Consider the following 22,196-nt stretch of genomic DNA (forward strand, 5'->3'; position numbering starts at 1 on the left):
TTTGCCTGTTGTGGCGTTGTATTTGTATTTGTATTTTTTACATCATCTCTATCAGATTTTTGGTTTTCGTTTAATTGAATATTTCATCCTGAGTGTTATCAACTAAACTAATCATTTTCAACTACTGTAGTCAAGCTCTGGTTCATGTAGAAATGAGGTCACAGGCTTTTTAAACAAAAGAATTTCACTACTTTGAGAAAAATGTCATAGTATAAGCTGCATATGCAAATTTCATCCACTAATAATAAACCTTAATCACTTCATGCTCTAAGTGCTGATACACTCATCAGAATAAAAATTTGAGCACCAAGAAAGAGTCGTCCAAATGAAACAAAATTTTATATATGCGAGTACAAAGTTGATATAAGTAATTACATAATTCAAGCAAAAGAATCATTTAAAAAAAACTACAAACGAATAAAGGCTCTAGTACTCTGTTGGGCTCTAGCTTGAATACACGATGCAATATGGGAGGGCATTGAGGCATACAGGGCTCATATGGTATCCTGCATCATCTCATTCCACAGATGCTCCACGCATGATGACGGTTGTCATCACTGCCCAAATTGAATCTCAATTTGTCGCTGAAAATGACCCAGTTCTATTCAATTGCTATCCAATCCTGTCAAGCTCGACAACACTCCAAACAGGGGTGGCAGTGAGTGGGTATCATTGGTAGCACACGTAATGGGTGTTGGGATGCCAAATGTTCTTCAGCAAGGCGCCTTGTGATGGTACGGACAGATACAGGGGCCTGTAGTGAAACCTGTGCTGCCTGTGTCAGAATAGCGAACAATGAAGTAGTTGGCACTGTGCATGCTTGTTGAGTGATGTAACAGTCTTCTTGGATATTGGTATGCTGAAAGCAATCCTGAGTCTGACCTCTCTCTCATCCACTATTCCCAACACCTCCTCACAGTAGAGCCAGATCGGCCTAAGTGGCGGGCTACTCGCCAAGCTAACCACCTGGCTTCCATCATCCTGATGATTCTTCCCCTCTAGAACTCGGACAGCCGATTATATTGTCTTTGATGGTGGCGTAACGGCATCCCTAATGAAAAAGCATCCCTCTGCAACAGATTAAGTACAGGCAAAATTCCTCTGCATACCTTTTTTATATGCCAAGGAGAACAAAGTTCAATGCCTTCTGGTGGCATTACACATTGCACAATCATGCTATGTATCTAATAATTTTCATATCTGCCAGACACGTATCTTCATGCCAAGTTTCGTTACAATTCGACAATTACTTCTTGGTATAACCGGTCAGTTTGTCGCACTCAACTTGTCTCACTCAACTCACCACGCCTCAGTTTGTCGTGGTACAAATTTGTCGCAGTACAAGTTTGTTGCGTAACCAATTCACTATGGTCTCAATTCGTCAAGGCGTCAATTTATCGCAGAGTCAATCCATCACAACATTGATCCTTTGCTGTACATGTGTTCCACACGATCTTGTACATAGGTATTTTGTCATACGTGAAATAAGAAACATGAAGAAAAGTGCACTAAAATAATTTTTTTGTCATTTTGAAAAGATCGAAATTAGAATTTCTATTCATATTAATATTTTATTATTTAATTATTGTAATTACCATACATCAATTATATTAAAAAATTTAACAATATATAAAAATTTAATAATTTAAAAATTTTCAAATGTTACAAAATTAATTTTTGCTTTAATATTCAATAAGTCAATATTCTTTGGAAAAATTCCGGTGTTTATGATATTTCCCAAACTACATTGGTGTAAGAAATTAAGAGAATTTGCAGACTTGGTCGATTATCTCTAGAACTACAGTACCGATTTTAATGAAATTTGATATGTACATACATTGATACAATACAAAACAAATAACTATTCAATAATTGTAATACACACGCATGATCGCGTGTAACACTCGTTGGAGTCGGAACGTATGAAACAGCGGTTGCAGAATAAACAAAAAAATGGGTTAATAGGGGGTATGGTCCCCTCTTACAGATATACAGGTCTCGCAGAGTGATTCCATACTTGAAATAAGGCAGTTTATCATTTCGTGTGGCAATTGGTCCCACTCGTCCAGCAACGCTGTTTTCATTCCCTGGATGGTTCCCGGAGGGGGGTTGCGAATAGCAATTGCCCTTCCCAGAGCGTCCCAGACATGCTCTATAGGGTTAAGGTCTAGAGATCTGGCTGGCCAATCCATCTGTCGAATATCCTCACTCTCTAGAAAATCGTTGAGCAGAAGAGCTTTATGTGGCCTCACGTTATCGTCCATTAAAATTAACTCAATGCGCCACCTCATTCCATCATCTAAACGTTGGTGGTTACTCATTTTTACTGTTACAATTTGAAATTAACCGATTGCTGCAAAATAATACCAAGAAATTCGCCGAGTTGTGCTAGTGAATGAAATGCGTCTTAACTTACCCGCGCTTATAAAGCCTGTTTCTCTACTGGCTCTGCCTACACATATGTGTACGCTTACGTATATGAAGTACAAGATTTGCATTTTTGTCTAGAGGCAGTGGTTTTACATTCAGTTCAGTTCTTTTCATGAAATTCGATGAAATATGCTAATTCTCTTAATTTATTTCACCAGTGTACAATGGAGTCTTTCTTCAAGTGCAAACATGCATCCAGCCCATGTGTGGGCAGTAGAGTCTCCACCAACATTTACCACTACAGTATCCCCTGAAAGTATCTGAAATACTTAGTTAATAATTTAATTAAATTAATATTTAATTTTCATCGTATAAGCTGCCTCTTGCTTTCTGCTGGGATTTCTATTTCTTGCTGCGAGGGGAGTTGGAGCACACACCAAGATATATATATATTGGAATGAAATAACTTTTAATTTTCACTGCATAAGCCACACTTCCTGCTTTCTGTCAGGATTTACATTCCTCTCAGCGAGAGGAGTTGGGGCGAACTAAGTCATCAGGCTGATGGCACTTTGAAGTGGACACTAAAATGATTTTTTTTCATTGCCTATTTTTGAGAATTATGGAAATGTGGCGAACCCCAAACCAAATAATTTTAATTTTCCAATTTTCCAAGAGGTGGCCATACTTCATGTTCCTTTCAAGTTTTTCCTTCTGTGTTTGTGTTTTGTTTCCTAGCATTATTTTGAAAGCATTTGAAGGCCCATTCAGACATTTAAGATGGCATGGTCTGCTAATGAGAAACTCATACAATAGCAGTTTGTGCGCCTCTATTTGCAGTAGAATTTTTTTTTTTTGTTCTGGTATCTTGCTAGCTGGTCACTTCGGATCAGCTGCTTCTAATATCGAAAAAACAAAAAAGGGGGCTTTCTTCCTTAGAACGTAAAATGAAAAATTTCAGGTAATTCGGAGAGAAAATCTGGATCTATGGAAAAAGTTAATTTTCTCAAAGAATTTAATCTCCCAAGTTATTTTTGAAGGCGGTTACACAAAGGTCTTATGAAAATAAATTAAATGTATTGCTTGTGAAAAATCTTCGGAAAAAAATGTTTCACTTTTTTTTGCCTAAAAATATAAGAAATTTTAATATTAAGTAATTTTGATTTGAAGATTAAAGTAAATAATATTTTTATTAAGATTTTTTGAGTAATGCAATTGATTTTTTATTTCTATGTAAGTATTCTTCACATTCAGACAACTTTTAAGCAGAATGTGAGAATGAAATAAGAAATTTCATTTGATAATTTTCGGGGTGTTTATTCCCATTTAAAACTAAATTTCGTTTGCGTGTTTCCGGCATTTGTACGACATTTTGAAGAAGACTTGTGAACGTTCACATAAACAGATTTCCACTGTAATTTATTTGAATGAACTTGGCATAGACAAGTCTGACATATTGGAAACTTCTGTTTTTATGGCTCTGTCCAATATATTGCACCTGTCAGAAAATTACCAATATTTTATGAATTGTTAGCTCAATTTTACAAATGAAATGTATATAAATGAATAAAACAATACTACATTCTGCAGTAATGGTGATATCAGAAGTAAAAATGGATTGGTTTTCCAGTCTGTAACTAGGCTGAGGCAACTGGGCCAAAAAAAAAAAAAATAAAAAAAATGCACATTTAGTTTGCATAATAACAACCCTTTCAAGGACCCCAAAAAGGCACACGATGGCCCTGTTGGCGTTACTCGATGTGTCCAGCCGTATGCTGATGTGTGGTCATACGTCTTGCTATGAACGGGGGAAGATGTCTTGTTTTATGTCTCGACATTTCTATTTTTCAGCAAATTGTATTTATTATCTTAGTATGCATAATAAAGCACCTGCCACCACCTAGCCCCCTCATCCAGAGCAATGGCTAAAATTGACAATTGTTGATAGAGCCTGGGATGTAACGGTATGAAATGAAATGTATTATCTTGGTGTGTTCCCCCAACGCCACTCGCTGCGAGAAATGGGAATCCCGGCAGAAAGCGGGAGGTATGGCTTATGCGATGAAAATTAAATTTCCAAAATTTAATTGATCTCAATTTATTATCTAGGTGTGCTCCCCTCGATGACTTCAATGAATACTTTCCTAATTATAAAATAGGGACGGAGAGAGCAGTGCAGTCTTAACGCATAGGCCCACCCGGGCCTCAAGAGAAGAGGGAGGTTCATAAAAATGAGTAGGAGTTGAATTTTTCAATAATTTAACAGGTAGAGCCTTAATAAAATCACTTGGCGTGGGGGACCCCATGATGCTCTTAAGACGGCACTGGGAGAGGGGGAAACATTTCCAATAAATGAGAAAAAAATTAGTTTAAATTTTTGCCTAAAGCGAAAACCTATTTATAAAAACACAGTAAACATTTAAAGGGATTGAAATTCGCTGCAGCAAAATGACTCTGTGAAAAATTTATACCGCGGCGAAATGATTTTGCGAAAATTTTTTATCGCAACCACTGACTCTGTGACAAATTTGTACCATGATAGGTCTGTAGCATGATGAATTAATGCTGCGACAAGTTAAGCACACCAAATTGACCTAGACCCACTTCTTGCTGCAAAAATTTATGGAAATTTTATGGAAAAATTTTATGGAAATGAGTTTAATTTTGGCTTCTCCTGTTGGAGAATGGGAGTGAAAGGGTTAAGAAATTGAGGGGGTAAAAGAAAAAAAGTTGCAGATAAATACGCTGAAGTGTATGATCCGCATCAAGAAATTTTGATGTTTTATTTGACATATAATCACAGCTTAAACACAAGAAAATGTGGAAGATCAGTTTGCGTCAAACTCTATAAAAAATAATAACACCAGTACCTGACCAACACAGCATCCATCAGATTCTGCATCTCCCTGACAACACATGTGTCTGCTTTCGATTGAGCCAGCAACTGCAGGGTGAAAATTAAGACAATCAGTCAATGACTTCATGAGATTGATGAATGCTTTTATATAAGAATGTTACATGATTGATTTTTATGTTCATCATATTGGAAAACATAAAAATTCTTTAAAAAAATTATCCCTTTGAGGGGAGGTGGTTTTGCTGTAAAACCTCCAGTTCAAAAATGTTTTTCTCAATCGGGTGGTGGTTCAGGAGTGGTTGATTTGGAAAAATATGTTTTCCAGCATTCAATATAGCTATTAGATGGCAGCACAAAATATTTTCTTTCTTTTCATTGATTTTATATGTGAACCAACTTTAGCTACAGGAAGATGAAATTTTTTTTTTATTTTCATCTAAAAAATGTTATCAATAACCTGGATAAAACTTATACATTTTTCAGCTGCATACTCTATTATTGGAAGGTTTTAACAGTGTAATAACTAATTACAAAGTAACTAATACATTAGTAACTAATACAAAGGTTTTTAACACACACACAGCTGGCTGATTCGAAGATATATTTATCTATGGACATCATCCTTGGATAAGTTGCCATTCGCAGGTTTTTAGCAGTGTCAGCAATTGTGAGCTTTGGCCTGAATCAGGTCCGATCGTCTATTTACAGTCCCATTCAGTGCATGCAAGCTCCAAGGAAAAATTGAGATATTCGTTGCCTTTGTAGTCTAGTGTGCTCTCCTGGCAGGAGAAAGGACATAGGTTTGATTCCCCGATAAGGCAGTAGAATTTTCTCTTTCCTAAATACATCTTCGCATAAGCCAGCTGTTAAAAACCTTTGTATGGATAGCAGAAAGTGACATCATCCTCTCAGATACTTTCTTATTTACTAACGTCATAAAACCAAGAAAAATTATAGGTGTAATTTATAATATATTTTTCCAAAGTTTTTAGGTGATTTCAAGGGTACACTGACGTACACTTAGATCTACGGAGTATAAAATTTTCTTGTTGCTAAGGTGTAATATGATACGTGTGCAAGTGGGGAGACGGAACTATGTATTTTTGGGGAGGTTGGTGTCTTGCCCTCTTACCAGTAAAGTGTACATCACAAAGACATGCCTTTAGTAACACCAAAGAGAAGCCCCATTGAATGATTACTATGTACAGTACTTGTAAAGTGTGGAACTGTGCTTTTCTCAGAAAATAAATTAATATGAAAGAATTTTGTTTTAAAACTTTTATTGAATAATTCTAGATAACTTTCTGTACTTTATGATTTTAGTTCACAATTTTTTTGAATGTTCACGATTGCTTGATACACAAAATTGTACGAAATTGAATACAAATAAATACTAAATTTATCACTACATTTTAAATAACCTAAAAGATTTCGGAAAATTTATTTTTTATTAATATTTGCAAATGAAATGAGTTTTACATCAAATATATGTAGGGATAATTATCTAACATCTTGAAAATTCATTAATACAGTCAATGCTCGATATAGCAACTACTGTTCGTCCTGTCGAAAACAGATCTTATACTGGGAGGGTGGTTATATCAAAAGCAAAAAATATCTGATAGTCGTTCTATGAAAACATTTGGAACTTATTCTACCCTCTGTTATAACGGAATGGTCATTATAACGAGCATCAATTATATCATGTTATACCGGAACGGCGGCTACACCCCACTAAATTACCACCCACCTCCCTTCTGAGGGATGCAAAAATTAATTTCTCACAACATGTATTTCCCATTTGAAAGGCCCAGACATTACATTTATCAATTTCATTAAATTAATTATCAAGTAATGTTAAATATTATAGAAAATGAAAAGCGCCACCTCAAAGGGTTAAAAAAGAAAACATTAGAGCAAGCAAGACTCAAAATATATCATCACAAAAGAATATCCAAGTTTGAAGAGAAGAAAAAATAGCACTTACTCCTTCTTTTGAAAATTCTGCCCCAATGGAAATCACATTCCTCTTCTTTCACATAGTCACCATCATCATCAACATAATATGTTTTTTTGCACCGACAGCAGATCCGTTTGTATCCTAAAATATTTTTTTGCAACTAATTAGTTCAACAATAAAGTTATGGGTAATGTAATAATTAAAGTATCATAATAACTCTTTAAATGCAAAAAAAACACTATCTTTTTTTATTCAGCCTCATTATTGTCTAAGTTAGAAAATTAGTTTATAAAACACATTTATTAACACTTAAATGACCACATATTATTTCCCGTAGGCTTAATCTAAGACTGGTGATTTTCTCGTTTGGAAATGAAAAACAAATACATATAGGAAATTAAAAATCGAGAAATCATGTTGCCGGTCTTTTACGTCTCAGCATTGAAACACGAGAAATCTTGTGAGCAGTGATTTAAGCATTAAGGAATCATTATCCCTGCGAGGAGTTGCAGTATATAACTTTTCAAGAAGTCATATCATTTGTTTTATTGAAAATGTAATTCTCATAATATCATGCCGATCATTCAATAGATGACTGAGCAGTTAGAGGGATAAGCAAGTAGATCTAATGAGTAAATTGATATTTTTGTCAGAGGGATGTTGCTGATCATGTTATATCATCATTATGGCAAACAATTCTAATTCACCTAATGAAATAATAGAATAAGGTGTCACTTTAAATGCAATAATGTGCGATTTGATGCAGTGACCACAACTATGGCAATTTTCAGTGGTGATAAGACACTAAATCAAAAACTAGTGCAGATAAATTAAATTTGCCCCCCCCCCCCATAGAAATAGATGCCAAAAAAATTAAATTGGTCCAGATATTTTATTGTGATCTGGCAACACTTTTGACTAATCTGCATATCAACAACGAGCCTGCGGGGCTAGTGCCACACCCACCTGAAGCATATATATATTGTAGCGAGTTGACAACATATATGCATATATATATTGCAATTTTGTACGTAATATAATATATATATTACATGATCATTGATGTCTTCTCGAGGTCATCCAAATGTGGTTTGTTGATCTGCGATCGTTCAAATGAATGGAGTTCATGATGTTCTGGTTTCTGTGATGTTGAACTGATGATTTCAATGAGTTTTGGCTGTGCTTCCCCGGGATATTTCGAATGCTGGTATGCATTTAGGATAGATTCCTATCATTTTTGTAACATTTAGGTAATTATATTATACATTCTTTTTTAGTTTTACTAATTTTTCTGAATCATGTTTATACCAAAAATGTTTTCAGAATTTCGGTGAATTTTCAAATTTTTGTTCTCGTTCCCTCGAAATGGCTAGTGTCATATTGATTCAGGAATTTGACATTTCTGATCCAAATGCTTTCTAAATTTATGCCGAGCACCTAAAATTTTCTCGAGGCAAATTACATAGACCATCCGAGTAAAAAGATTGCCACTCTGTTGGCTATTTGCGGCATTAAGAACTTGGGTGTAATTTAGACCTTGGTTTCTCCTAGAAAGGTCTCCGATGTCTTTTTCGATGAAATTTTAAGTTCGCTTCAAAATTACTTTTGTCCGAAATCATCTGAAATTTTTTGATGTTTCAAATTTCACAAACGAGTTCAGAGTAAACATGAAAGTATTAATGCTTATGTTACTGAACTGTGTAACCTTGAGGAGTGCAATTTCGGAGACATGTTGTCCGAACACTTGAAGGACTAATTTGTCTGTGGCATGAAGGACAGTGATGTTCAAAAGAAGCTCTTAGCCAAGTCTAAATTGGCCCTAGAAACTGCAGTTTCCATTACAGTTGCGGCCGAAACCTCGGATTTCCAGTCCAGGCATATCCACTTTAAGAATTCATCCAAGGTTGCCAATTGTGTCGATCATGTTGGATGCAATCACAAAGAAAAAAATTTGTTAAAAAAAAAATTCATTCAGAATTAGGACAGGAAATTTGAAAGCCAAATCTGGAAAATCGGTTTGTTTCTGTTGTGACAGTAATCATAATCAATCGGATTGTAGATTCCGAACAGCAGTATGTCATTCCTGTGGCATTGAAGGTCACAGAAAAAAAATGTGAAAAAAAAATCGGAATAGAAGATCCCCTCATGCTAATGAAGTAGAAGTTCAGGGGGAGTATGTGAATTCATTACAAAAACTAATTCTCCTTTCAAGCAAAATACAATGAAGAGCCAAAAAAAACTGGTACACCTGCCTAATATCGTGTAGGGCCCCGCGAGCACGCAGAAGTGCCGAAACACGACGTGGCATGGACTCGACTAATGTCTGAAGTAGTGCTGGAGGTAATTGAAACCATGAATCCTGCAGGGCTGTCCATAAATCCGTAGGAGTAAGAGGGGGTGGAGATCTCTTCTGAACAGCACGTTGCAAGGCATCCCAGATATGTTCAATAATGTTCATGTCTGGGGATTTTGGTGGCCAGCGGAAGTGTCTAAAGTCAGAAGAGTGTTCCTGGAGCCATTTTGTAGCAATTCTGGACGTGTGGGGTGTCGCATTGTCCTGCTGAAATTGTCCAAGTCCGTCGGAATGCACAATGGACATGAATGGGTGCAGGTAATCAGACAATGTTTATGTACAAGATATACAGAAGACTGGATGTTGTGAAGATATTTAGTATTTGAGATGTTAATTTTTTAAGGAAGGAAAAAACTCATCTCTGCCTCTACCGGGAGTCGAACCCGGGTCCCTCGATTGCCAGACGAGTGCTCTGACCACTAAGCTACAGAGGAGATAGAGATTTTTCGCTAGAGCGTATATATGCCGAACGGAACCGTGCAATGGACGGTGAAACCGATCAGCTAATAGCTCATGGACGACGAGCCACCAGAGGGCTATATATATGACATGAATGTCGCTCTCCACTTGTTAATACAAGATATACAGAAGACTGGATGTTGTGAAGATATTTAGTATTTGAGATGTTAATTTTTTAAGGAAGGAAAAAACTCATCTCTGCCTCTTCCTTAAAAAATTAACATCTCAAATACTAAATATCTTCAGAACATCCAGTCTTCTGTATATCTTGTATTAACAAGTGTAAAGCGACATTCATGTCATATATATAGCCCTCTGGTGGCTCGTCGTCCATGAGCTATTAGCTGATCGGTTTCACCGTCCATTGCACGGTTCCGTTCGGCATATATACGCTCTAGCGAAGGAAAATCTCTATCTCCTCTGTAGCTTAGTGGTCAGAGCACTCGTCCGGCAATCGAGGGACCCGGGTTCGACTCCCAGTAGAGGCAGAGATGAGTTTTTTCCTTCCTTAAAAAATTAACATCTCAAATACTAAATATCTTCACAACATCCAGTCTTCTGTATATCTTGTATTAACAAGTGGAGAGCGACATTCATGTCATAATGTTTATGTACCTGTCAGCTGTCAGAGTCGTATCTAGACGTATCAGGGGTCCCAAATCACACCAACTGCACACGCCCCATACCATCACAGAGCCTCCACCAGCTTGAACAGTCCCCTGTTGACATGTAGGGTCCATGGATTCATGAGGTTGTCTCCATACCCATACACGTCCATCAGCTCGAAGCAATTGGAACCGAGACTTGTCAGACCAGGAAACGTGTTTCCAGTCCTCAACAGTCCAATGTTGGTGTTGTTGGGCCCAAACGAGGTGTAAAGCTTTGTGTCATGCAGTCATCAAGGGTACACGAGTGGGCCTTCGGCTACGAAAACCCATATCGATGATGTTTCGTTAAATGGTTCGCACGCTGACACTTGTTGATGGCCCAGCATTGAAATCTGCAGCAATTTGCGGAAGGGTTGCACATCTGTCACATTTAATGATTCTCGTCAGTTGTCGTTGGTCCCGTTCTTGCATGATCTTTTTCTGGCCGCAGCGATGTCGTAGATTTAATTTTTTACCGGATTTCCGATATTCACAGTACACTCGTGAAATGGTCGTACGTGAAAATCCAAATTTCATCGTTACCTCGGAGATGCTATGTCCCATCTCTCGTGCGCAGACTATAACACCACGTTCAAATTCACTTAAATCTCGATAACCTGCCATTGTAGCAGCAGTAACCGATCTAACAACTATTCCAGACACTTGTTGTGTTATATAGGCGTTGCCGACCGCAGCACCGTACTCTGATTGGTTCCATACCTATTTATTTGCATACGCATGCCTGTACCAGTTTTTTTGGATCATCAGTTTATATTCATTAATGTTGAGGGTAAAAAATGATACAGATGGAGGTTGATTCCGTTATTAGAATAGGAGGTTATTCCACTATTTCGAATCATACTTTCAAGAACCTTTTTTTCCTGAAATCCAAAAGACCTATACTTTGTAAAACAACCATTAGATTGCGATATTTAAAAAAAAATTGGGTTTCCCTCATTGAAAAATGTGAGGCTGAAGTTGAGTTTAATTTTTGCCAGGTGAAACTTGAATTGCTAGTTTCAAAATTTCATTGTACCAATATTTTGAGATTTTTGTGGTTTAATCCTTTGGGTATTTGTTCCACTGGCATTAATGGGATAAAAGGGGGATTAATTTATCAAGTAGTTTTCACACACACAAGTACAAATATATTCTTCAGGAAGGTCTATGCACCTACACAGGCTTGCCAGTTTCTTTACCTCTCAATCCAGATTTTCCACTCGTTTGCTTTAAACCTTGTAATGTGCCTTTAGCAATGTGACCGAAAAGTGAAAATGCTCTAAATAAGCTCTTCTTGAAAGATGGGTTATATATATCAAGAAATTTCGAATCCTAAATGGTCGACCCCTGTCGTGCCCATAATAAAATCATCAGGTGACATACGACTATGCGGGGTATTACAAGGTCACCTTGAATAAAGCAATTAATGTCCACCCTTATCTAATTCCTGCTGTAGATCAGCTGCTTTCAAATCTGAAAAGGGGCGATTATTATACGAAGATCGACTTAGCTCAGGCTTATTTGCAGCTTCCCGTGGAAGAGGCGTCAGCCGAGGCACAAACAATCATTATGCATGACGGTGCATTCAAGGTGAAGCGTCTCCAATTTTGATTCAATGTGGCCCCGGGCATTTTTCAAAATTTGATTGAAAAATTGTTTTCAAATTTAGAGAAGGCCATCCCTTATTTCGATGATGTATTAGTCATGCCCTGAGAAGCAATTGGCTGAAAGATTAGAGCAGGTTTTTGATTAGTTGAGGTCATCTGGATTGAGGGCGAATAAAAACAAATGTCTTTTCGGTGTTAGAGAGGTTAAATTTCTTTGTTATTGCATTGATGGAAATGGTATCCATCCATCCCAATCTAAGGTTGAAGCTATTCATGGGTTTGCAGTTCCCAAAAATAAAGAGCAGCTTCAAGTCTTTTTAGGACTTATAAACTTTCACAATAGTTTCCTAAAAGATAAAGCAACAAAGGCAGAGGTCCTGCATAGGTTATTGGATAAAGATACCGAATTCGAGTGGCGTAAAATTCATAATGATGCTTCTGAATCTTTAAAAAAAACTGACATCAGAGGATGTACTCGTCCCTTTTGACAAGAAACTGCCCGTCACCTTGGTATGTGATGCCTCTGCATTTGCCGTCAGGGCCATAATGAATCATGTTTTTCCTGGTGGTCATGAAGCTCCTATTGCCTTCGCTTCTAGAACACTCTCACCTACAGAGAGAAATTATGCCCAGATTGATAAGAAAGTGTTGGGAATTATTTTTGGAGTTAAAAAATTCCATAATTTTTTATGTGGATGTCAGTTTTTCATATAATTACAGATCATCAACCTCTATTAGGGATTTTTACGAAGAATAAACCTAAAAGAGATATTATATCACCTCGTATGCTAAGGTGGTGTATTTTATTGGATGCATATGATTTTTCTCTTATTCACAGGCCAGGGGAAAAAAATTCAAAATGCAGTAGATTACCCGGAGAAATTGGAAATCTCATCCATTAGAAGTCCTTTTCACTGAGGAATTAGAAGACCCTCCTTTGAATGCTAAAGAAATTTCTAAAATGACTTTTTGTGATCCAGTACTATCAAGAGTACTCAATTGGGTCCTAAGGGGCTGGCTGAATGAAAAACCAGATTTTAAATTTCAAATTTTTTTTCGAAAAAGAATGAATTGTCTGTCCATAGAAATTGTCTTTTGTGGGGCAACTGCATGGTCATACCAGTCTCCAGGAGATCCCATGTGTTGAATGCCTTGCATCTCTGTCATCCAGGAATAGAAAGAATGAACGCTCTCACTTGTTCCCATGTATGGTGGCAAGGAATTGATGACGACATAGACTGTTTCATAAAATGTTGCAGTATCTGTCAACAGACTCATCATTCCTATCTCAAAGCTTCTGTACATCCATGGGAGATTCCAAGCAAGCCATGATCTCGTTTGAAAGTGGACTTTGCAGGTCCATTCTAAGGACAGCAGTTTTTCATCATAGTTAATGCATTTTCGAAGTGGGTAGAAGTGCATCACATGCATTCCACATCGGCTGGTGCAACCATTGATGTTCTTCGAGAGATCTTTGGAACTCGCGGTATTCCAGATGTCATTGTCTCTGACAATGGAGGCCAGTTCGTTTTTCAGAGTATAAGCTTTTCTTGCAGCGAAATACCATATGAGTGCTGATTTCTCCCAGAAAGCCTTCCAGTAACAGTCAAGCTGAACAAACTGTGCAGACAGTCAAAGATTCCTTTCGACGTATCATGAGTGGAACATGGAAGAAGAGATTGGCAAGTATCTTGCTTTGACATCTTGCTTCTTAGATAAGTTTTTAGATGCTGTTTGATGTGTGTTGTCTGCCTTTCATTTTGATCTCATTTTGGGTGACAAGTATTGTGTTCTGGTTAAGAGATCATACTTTCCACTACTTCCAGATACAGTCTGTGGGTGAATTGTATAATTCAGAAGAATCTTAAAATTTGCATGATGGTTTCTGTTTTGAAAAAAATTGTCACTTTACATTTTTATAAACTAATTAGAGGAGAATATAAATTTAGTATCATTCTAAAACAATGGGAAATGACATCTATGCTCCAGCTGGATTTCTAACCCATATTTGTTTAGTTTATGGTTGATGTCCTACTCCACAGGATTCTTCAACCTGTTTTGAGTCATTGTCCATGTTCATCCTTAGAAGTGCAACCATTCAGCAACTTTGCCATACGCTCAAACTCAAATCAACATAATGATAATCCTTGAATGGAATATTAAGTATTTGATCAGTGAGGCAATCTATAAATAACTTGCAGATAAAATATTGGGCCACACAGTGGTGATTATCTAAGCACCACAGTGATTGCAAGAAACTAGTTGAAGATGTGAGTGACAAACATTGATTTCATCAGAATACTTTTCACAAATATTTGAAGCTGGTACTGACAGCAAATCAGAATGAAAAATTAATCCACATCTGAAATAGTTGCAACAGGACTTACTATCATTGCACAGCATTTGCTTATTTGAGTACACTCCTGCCATGACAGCTCGACCAACCTCTGTTGCATGTGCAACTGGGAACCCATTTTCAATCAGTTGATCTTCCGTCATAATATATTCACTCAACGCATTGTACAATGCTATGCCTATGAATAAAAATAAAAATGTTAGATTGTTTTTGAGCAAAGGTCAAAAGGTTTTACACTTCACCAAATTTAAATTGGTCAGCATATAATATTATAAGGAGATCATACCTATATATATAATTGATTTTATGTCTGTGTGTTTGTGTTCTCTATACAAATCTACAATTTTAGACTAATCATAGCTAAATTTGGCAAATTCTTCCATGCTTCCAGTATATAGAGAAAACCAGACAGCACTGGGTATTTTTGCTGCTATAAAAATAATATGGCATAAGGTGGGAGATATTAATATATATATATTTGAATAAGGATGTAATAGTCCTCTTTTACGCTGAGAATGGCCTTTGAATTACTAGGGTCTATTTTGTTGTGGCGAGATACAGAGGATAATTTATCTGGGGTTGCTAGTGTAGTCTTGTTTTTTTTTAATAACAAAGTTGTTTTTACCAAGTCCTCTGTTTTGTTCTGTCTTGGCACTACAGACTAATTTTAAAAATAGTTCTGAAAACGCTAAATATAAAATAGATTTGAGTCTATTTTCATCGTAACATATCCATGGCAGAGAAATTCTTATTTCAGTCTCAATCTAGTCATATTTATTGAATATGTGTATATTTAAATTTTTGTCTTCTCTTTGAGGTCGGTTTCAATAATCATGTTTCGGCGATTGCTGCGGATTTACAATGTTACCAGATCTCCAAGATTATTCGACTGTGTGTGTGTGTAAGGGTTATGTGTTATGTAAATTCAGCTGTTATCTCTTGAAGCTGAATGAATCCTGTGGACCTACAAGGTTGGGAAATTTCCTTCAGGTTACCAGTTGTATGTTGTTCTTGCTTGCTCTCACTTTTGTTTTTAGCAGTATCAACTAAGTAACAGAGAAGGTGTCTAGTGCACTCATTGCGATGATGTCTAATTCAGAAGGTCGAACCATTCATAACCACCCTCCGATCACCATCTCACTGGTTCTGATGTAGATGATAGTGTTAGTACTATATTCGACTGCCATTTTGCCAATCTCTTGGCAAAATGGAGAGAAAATGGCAAAGAGAGAAAATCTTGGCAAAGAGATGTGACGGCTGATTGAATCCATTCTTGCAGTAATGAGGTTCCTACATTGTACACTTATGTGAATCATGTTGCATCCAAAATGAAGCTGATTAGCTGAAAATCCGGGCAGCACCAGGTATTTTCGCTCGTATAAAAATAATATGGCATAAGATAGGATATATACAACAAAAATACATTTGAATAATGATATAGTAGTCCTCCTATGCTGAGAATGGCCTTTGGATTACTAGGGTCTATTTTGCTGTGGGAAGATACAGAGGAGAATTTGTCTAGAATGGTTTTGGAGTCTTTGCAAAAATCAGTTTTTTTAATCACAAAGTTGTTTTCACAGAGTTCTGTTTTTTTCTGTCTTGGCCCTACAGAGTAACTTTTAAAAACGGTTGACCATCTTTGACATGGATGTAGCTGAATTTCTAGTCTTGTGGATCATTCATTCATTCTTCTAATTATTGCATTGGTGAGACTGATTTCAATAATGACTGCTATTTTAATTCAAATTTTATTAACATAATCATTTTTAAATTCTGGCATTGTACTTATGATTATTGAAATTGATTTCTGGAAATTAATGATAGGTTGTTGCTGTAACTAAAATATATTTAATATAATAAATGTTCAGATAGAAAAATCAGTGTCATTCCTTATTGCCATCTGCCAAAAGTTCAATTTAGGAAACCATACTGGGAATGCAATTAATGTTGCATCGTTTTTAGAAGATTATAACATAATTTTACGGAAGAAAAATTTTCTCTCATAGCCTTTAAATATTAAATCAATAAGAAAAACATAAAAAGGATTAAGTTTTTGCCTTAAGAACAAAACACCACATCACCTTTGAGCGTGAATTCCTGAGTTTTGTTTTTCTTTTTTTCAATACTGAAACTGGTTTTCTGTGCTCGAGGACCGGCTAAAACAGTTTGATGAGACACAGTTCCTCTTTTTGAATACTTGTCTTTGACACTACTAGTTGTAGATGATACTGCTGGAGCAGGCGGTAGCGAATCATCAGTGTTGATATCTTCTGGGATTTCTGCCGGGGGACCTTCAACGGCTCTGTGACGCAAACGGTTCAAGCTTATAGCAGCAACATTCAAGTATATGGTCTTGTTCGTACTACGTTCATATGCTTTCTTCTCTTCCTCCAAGGCCTGTTAACACATTAGATACATTTTTATTTATGGGGGGAAAAAGTGCGCATAATATATATGTTACTGTGCATAAACATATATGCTACTGACAAAGCCTGAAATTGGCCAGTTCATTGCAAACTATTACTTACAAGATCAGAAAACATATTAATGATATTATCAGGAACATGCTTCCAAACTTTGAGTTCATTGCATTGATGGATGATAAATCATAAACAAACTGAAATTCTCTTTATTTTAATAATATTGGTTAGAGAAAGACAAATTCAAAATCAAATTTCTCAAAATTTGACAAAAAAAAAAAAAAAAAACTACATACCTACATTATTCTATAAATAGTTTTTCCTCCCAAATTTTGCCTTTCCTCTCGTCACATGGAACTAATCCAATACATATACTATATATAGCCATGTATTACACATTGGCAACTAAAAAAGTAAATGTGGTGCCTACCAGACCATCTTACATACTTGCAAATCAAACAACCGAAAGGGATCTCTCCAGCCACTTCGCGAATTGGCCAGATCATTTCTGCAAATCAGACTTCAACCAAACCTCTTACCATTTTACGAATTGGCCACACTTCGAGCTATGGCAGTAACATATACACAAAAAAGTGCACATTCCCAGTGCAAGATATATTATCATGAACAAAACGGAATGAAAAAACCTTGAAATAACTAACATATTTGGCCAACAAAATGTGCATTGCCCTTACCATTTCAAACGCTTGATCCTCAGTGATGCAGAACTTCAGACATTCATCTATGAAAGTATTTAAGTAACGCTGCCTTACATTGCTGGGAACTTTAGACCCATATTCAGAAGGTATGATCGGCCTTGGCTTTGAAAGCTGCAAAAAAAAAAATATATATATATATATATATATACAATATTGCTTCATTAATTTAAAACATTCTGATTCAAATTTTGTGAATGGCGTATGATTTTCAATACTTGTGTAATACTCTAAGAGACATGAATGAAGATTTTTTTTTTTTTCACTTTAGAACTACAGTGAAACCTCACTACAATACTAGATATAACAATAAATCCTTCTACAACAATGTTTTTTCAAGTCTTGTTTGGAAATGTCCAACTATAATGTTCAACCACTGCCTTTCAATATAATGATACTATCTCTACAACGATATTTTTTCTTGGTCTGCTGAGTATTATTATATCAAGGTTTCACTGTATTAAAATGAAGACGACATCTGAGATTCTAGAAAATACATATAGGATGATTCCAAACTCACGGTACAAACTTTAAGAGATGATATAGCTCATGAAACAGGGTTGGTAAAAAAACACATTCAGGCCACTTTTATGAGACCTTTGAAAAAAAAACCACTTACACCATTTTATGCCATTTAAAGATATACCATCAAAATATACCCCAAGAATATAAAATGTGATAAAAATGAAAAATTTTGGCTAATAATGAACCAATATGATATTTTTCAAGGAAAAAATTATATTTAGGCCACTTTTATTTGACTTTTTGAAAAAAACCGAACTGGTTTTTTTAAAAAAACCACTTGGTTAAAACCATGGTTTAAACCAAACAACCCTGTCATGAAATAATCATTTTCTGATGCAACTGAAACATGAACGTGCTAGAAGGGCACCTGGTTTGGGATAACATAGCATACTGGATAAATGTTTATTTTTTTTATAAGTCTTCACAGCAAGAATTCTCTATTAATGTCTGAAGGAAATAAGTTTTGTTTGCATACCTTTCATGGTCATTTGTTGAATGTTCACTGACAAATTAGCACATTTTTCACAAATACTTTCACCTATAACTTGCATTAATTGTATGTAGAGACCAGGGTTGGCATGTTTTTGACACATGGAAGTTTTTGAGAGCTTAAACCGCAGTTTAAACTGTCACATCAAAAACCTTTGTCCAAAAACCTCAAATATTGCTTTTTAATATAAAAATTCCCATTGGAAATACGCAAATTAATTGCATGTAATTCTTAAAGTGACTATGTTATATGAAGAATAAATATTTAATATGATTCTAAAATAATTGCCTACTCCCTACTTTTGCACTAATATATATATATTTTGTGCAAAATTAATTTTGCACAATATATATTTTTTTCCTATAAAATATACAATTTGAATAAAGCATAGCATAAACACGGAAGGGAAAACTATGGAATGATTTGACATTCTCCGATTCAAAATGATTCTTGACCTTCTAAAATTTCTTCAACTGCTTATATATGTGTGTATTGATATAAACCATCTGCTGTACTTTTTTTACAACAGATAAGTGTTTAAAAAAACATTTATTACATCATATATGTAATGGTGATTTCTGTTATTAAATTATGTAGATAACCACTGATACTTTAAAACCATACTCTTGTTGCGCATAACATTGAAATATATCTAGAGATTAAAATTCAAAATTGTAGGACTAAAATGTCATTTAATTTGACAATGCTAGCTAGATTGTACATGAAGCTTAAGAAACTTCAGTAACTTATCCTTAGTCAAACTTAGTTATTCTTGTTTTTGCACTATGATATGGTAAATTTACCATATCATATTATAATGCATATGGTTTTCCAATTAAAGCTGTATTCAAACATGCAAAAAAAAAAAAAAAAAAATGCTTCAAGGCCTATCAGCTCTGCTTTGGTTGGAAATATTCTTTAAAACTCTGTGAATTTATACAAACTGAGCTAAGAAATTTTTAGGGGAAAATAAATGAGTTTAATTAGTGTATTAACAGATGCTTTGTGAGAATTTTTATGTGGAATAAAATTTTGGGTGGATCAGAAAATTAGGTATTTTTCCTGAGTAATTATAATTCTGAATATAAAGACCTTTAATCTACTTAAAAGTAAGTGTTTTGTTATTTAACTTATCTATCAGGTTACAAAAACTATTTGACAACATTGGCAATAAGTTTCTGACTGTTTTAATACTGATTTATAATTTCTGAAGTCTAAACCTAACTAAAACCTAACTCTGTGATGCCCCCTATCATACATATTTTGAATAAGCAGCTCTATTTCACTTAGCAAATTGAACACAGGTAATCAGTAGCTTAGATAAAATGAACCACAAAACTATATTTTATGTGTTCTAGACTTATGTTGAAAATTTCAAAATTGCAAATTACAATTGACTGTTTTAATTATTGTAATAAATTAATGTTTGAAAATAAAACATTGTAATATGCAAAAAAGTAAGTTTTTCATCATGCTATATACATATTGTGTTCAAAACAGTATCAAAAGGCATTCATTTAGGTTTTTGACAGTTTAAACCAGTTTTTGATGCTTGTCATGTCAAAAACCCTGGTAGAGATACATATAGGTCAAGGTACGAAACTCAAATAAAAAATCTAGCATTAATGCCAAACAATTTTAAGATACGAAGCTTCCACACAACACTCATTAAATTTTAATGAACACACAGCCAGCAATCAACAGTTCACACAGACAAGCACAATCATACATGAAATAAAGGTAGAATTCAACTCACAGTTTTGGGCACATGTGCGACTCTTTTGTTTTTTGGAAGAGACTCTTCCACACAAGAGGAAGTGCTGCTAGCTGATGACAACATTGATGCTTTATTTTTAACAGCTTCGATCAGACTACCAGAAGGCAACGTTATGAACTTTTTGGGACAATCGGAAGACTTATTTACGGCACTGAGGAAAGATGTGGGACCCTGAGAGAGATGGGGGGAAAAGTTAATATAATACACACATCTAAAAAAATGAGCAAATGAGAAATCAGAATTAAAAAATATATATTTTACCAAATTTTAAAAATCAGCAATATTGATGCATAGTTCATGAGAGACAGCACCAGCAAGAACATTAATACATGCACACACAGTTCTTACACCATAAATACATTAGGGCCATACATACATTCCAGCATGTACCAATTCGTTAGAAATTCCACTGAGAATGTGTAAGAGGTGCACTATAGTTAAGTAGTAGTCCATAAGAAAGAGAGAGACGAGGACATGTGTTATTGCCACCTGTCTCGTAACATTTTTCTATTACATGTACACAAAAAATTATGGTGAGAAAGTTATATACCATGCTAACTTTCTTCTCATTTTGTTTGTCATACATCTCTTTTAGCTGCAAGTATCGATTGTGCATCACTTGAACAGGATTTATCATTTTCCTTGGCTCTTGTTTCTGGTCAATAGCCTAAGAAAAAAATTCATAAAGGTGAGAAAGTATTGAAGCATACACCTACTAGAACTCAAAATTTTAGAATTACCCATAGCAAAACAGATTCTTCCCAGCGCTCTCCTCCTTAGCACGTCTTATTTTTCCCACTAATGATTAATACAGATTAACACTCGATATAAAAAACCATCTTATAAAGATCTTGTAGATATGACAAACAAAAATCTTAACTGCATTCCATAAGATGTTCTCTTATTAGATCGGATATAAAATGAATAAATTGGATACAATGGGAGTTTAACTGTAATATTCCAATAGATTGGGGTCATGCCCAAACCCCTTCATCTTCACTCATCACTAGTTTAGACAATGGAATGACATTTTGATTGTGATCATTGCTTATGTTCTGGCATTCATTCATTCATGCTTACAAGACAGTTCAACCTAATAAAAGCGTTGAACTTTGACTGAATACAAATACAAAGAACACAACAGACACATTGCCCAACGAGGTGGCAAAAAACTTATAACCATAAAAAATATAGATGTCAAATATAACCAAAATACCCAATATAAAAGCATACATCACCAAAAATAAAAATAATAATCTATGATACACTGCCCATAAAAAAAGATTATGGTTGTCTTATCTAAGTATGGATAGCTTCTCAATTTATCCAACTATGTTTATCATACTTCTTTTTAAACGTGTCACTTGTGTTAAAATTCATGACCCCTGGATGTGTGTATGTTGTTCCATTTATCAACAACTCCCTATTAGGGAAAAACTCCCTGCAACACCACAACCTGGAATTTCCCCTTACTAAACGATACGGATGTCCCCTTGTTGAAGAACTTGATTGACAGAGTATTAATAATTTATGGTCCATCCTATCAATCCTGTTGAAAAGTTTGAACACTTTGATCATATCTCCTTCACACCTGTGCTCTTCTAATGTAAACATATTCAAAAAATCAAGTCTTTATTCATAGCTCAAGCCTTGTGTGAC

At 35.4% G+C, this 22,196-nt stretch overlaps 1 protein-coding gene and 1 non-coding gene across 2 annotated transcripts in view; both read right to left on the bottom strand.

Moving 5' to 3' along the window:
• The window catches only part of LOC149065416 (uncharacterized), a 69,469-nt gene that overhangs the window by 18,679 nt on the left and 28,594 nt on the right, over positions 1–22,196 (bottom strand). The window contains exons 5-11 of the mRNA XM_089254123.1: positions 21,088–21,204; positions 20,517–20,708; positions 17,725–17,859; positions 16,691–17,006; positions 14,641–14,787; positions 7,215–7,328; positions 5,241–5,314 (exon numbers count right to left, since the gene is read on the bottom strand). Coding sequence (XP_089110249.1) covers positions 5,241–5,314; positions 7,215–7,328; positions 14,641–14,787; positions 16,691–17,006; positions 17,725–17,859; positions 20,517–20,708; positions 21,088–21,204 — 1,095 coding nt within the window. The remainder of the gene's footprint in view (positions 1–5,240; positions 5,315–7,214; positions 7,329–14,640; positions 14,788–16,690; positions 17,007–17,724; positions 17,860–20,516; positions 20,709–21,087; positions 21,205–22,196) is intronic.
• Positions 9,903–9,974, bottom strand: TRNAA-GGC (transfer RNA alanine (anticodon GGC)). The gene has a single exon. It is a non-coding gene; the product is annotated as a tRNA-Ala (tRNA).

Source organism: Pholcus phalangioides, unplaced genomic scaffold (genome assembly GCF_987345545.1).
Source record: "Pholcus phalangioides strain wild (caught in Gottingen) unplaced genomic scaffold, Ppha-v1.0 ptg000040l_1, whole genome shotgun sequence".
Classification (NCBI taxonomy): Eukaryota; Metazoa; Arthropoda; class Arachnida; order Araneae; family Pholcidae; genus Pholcus; species Pholcus phalangioides.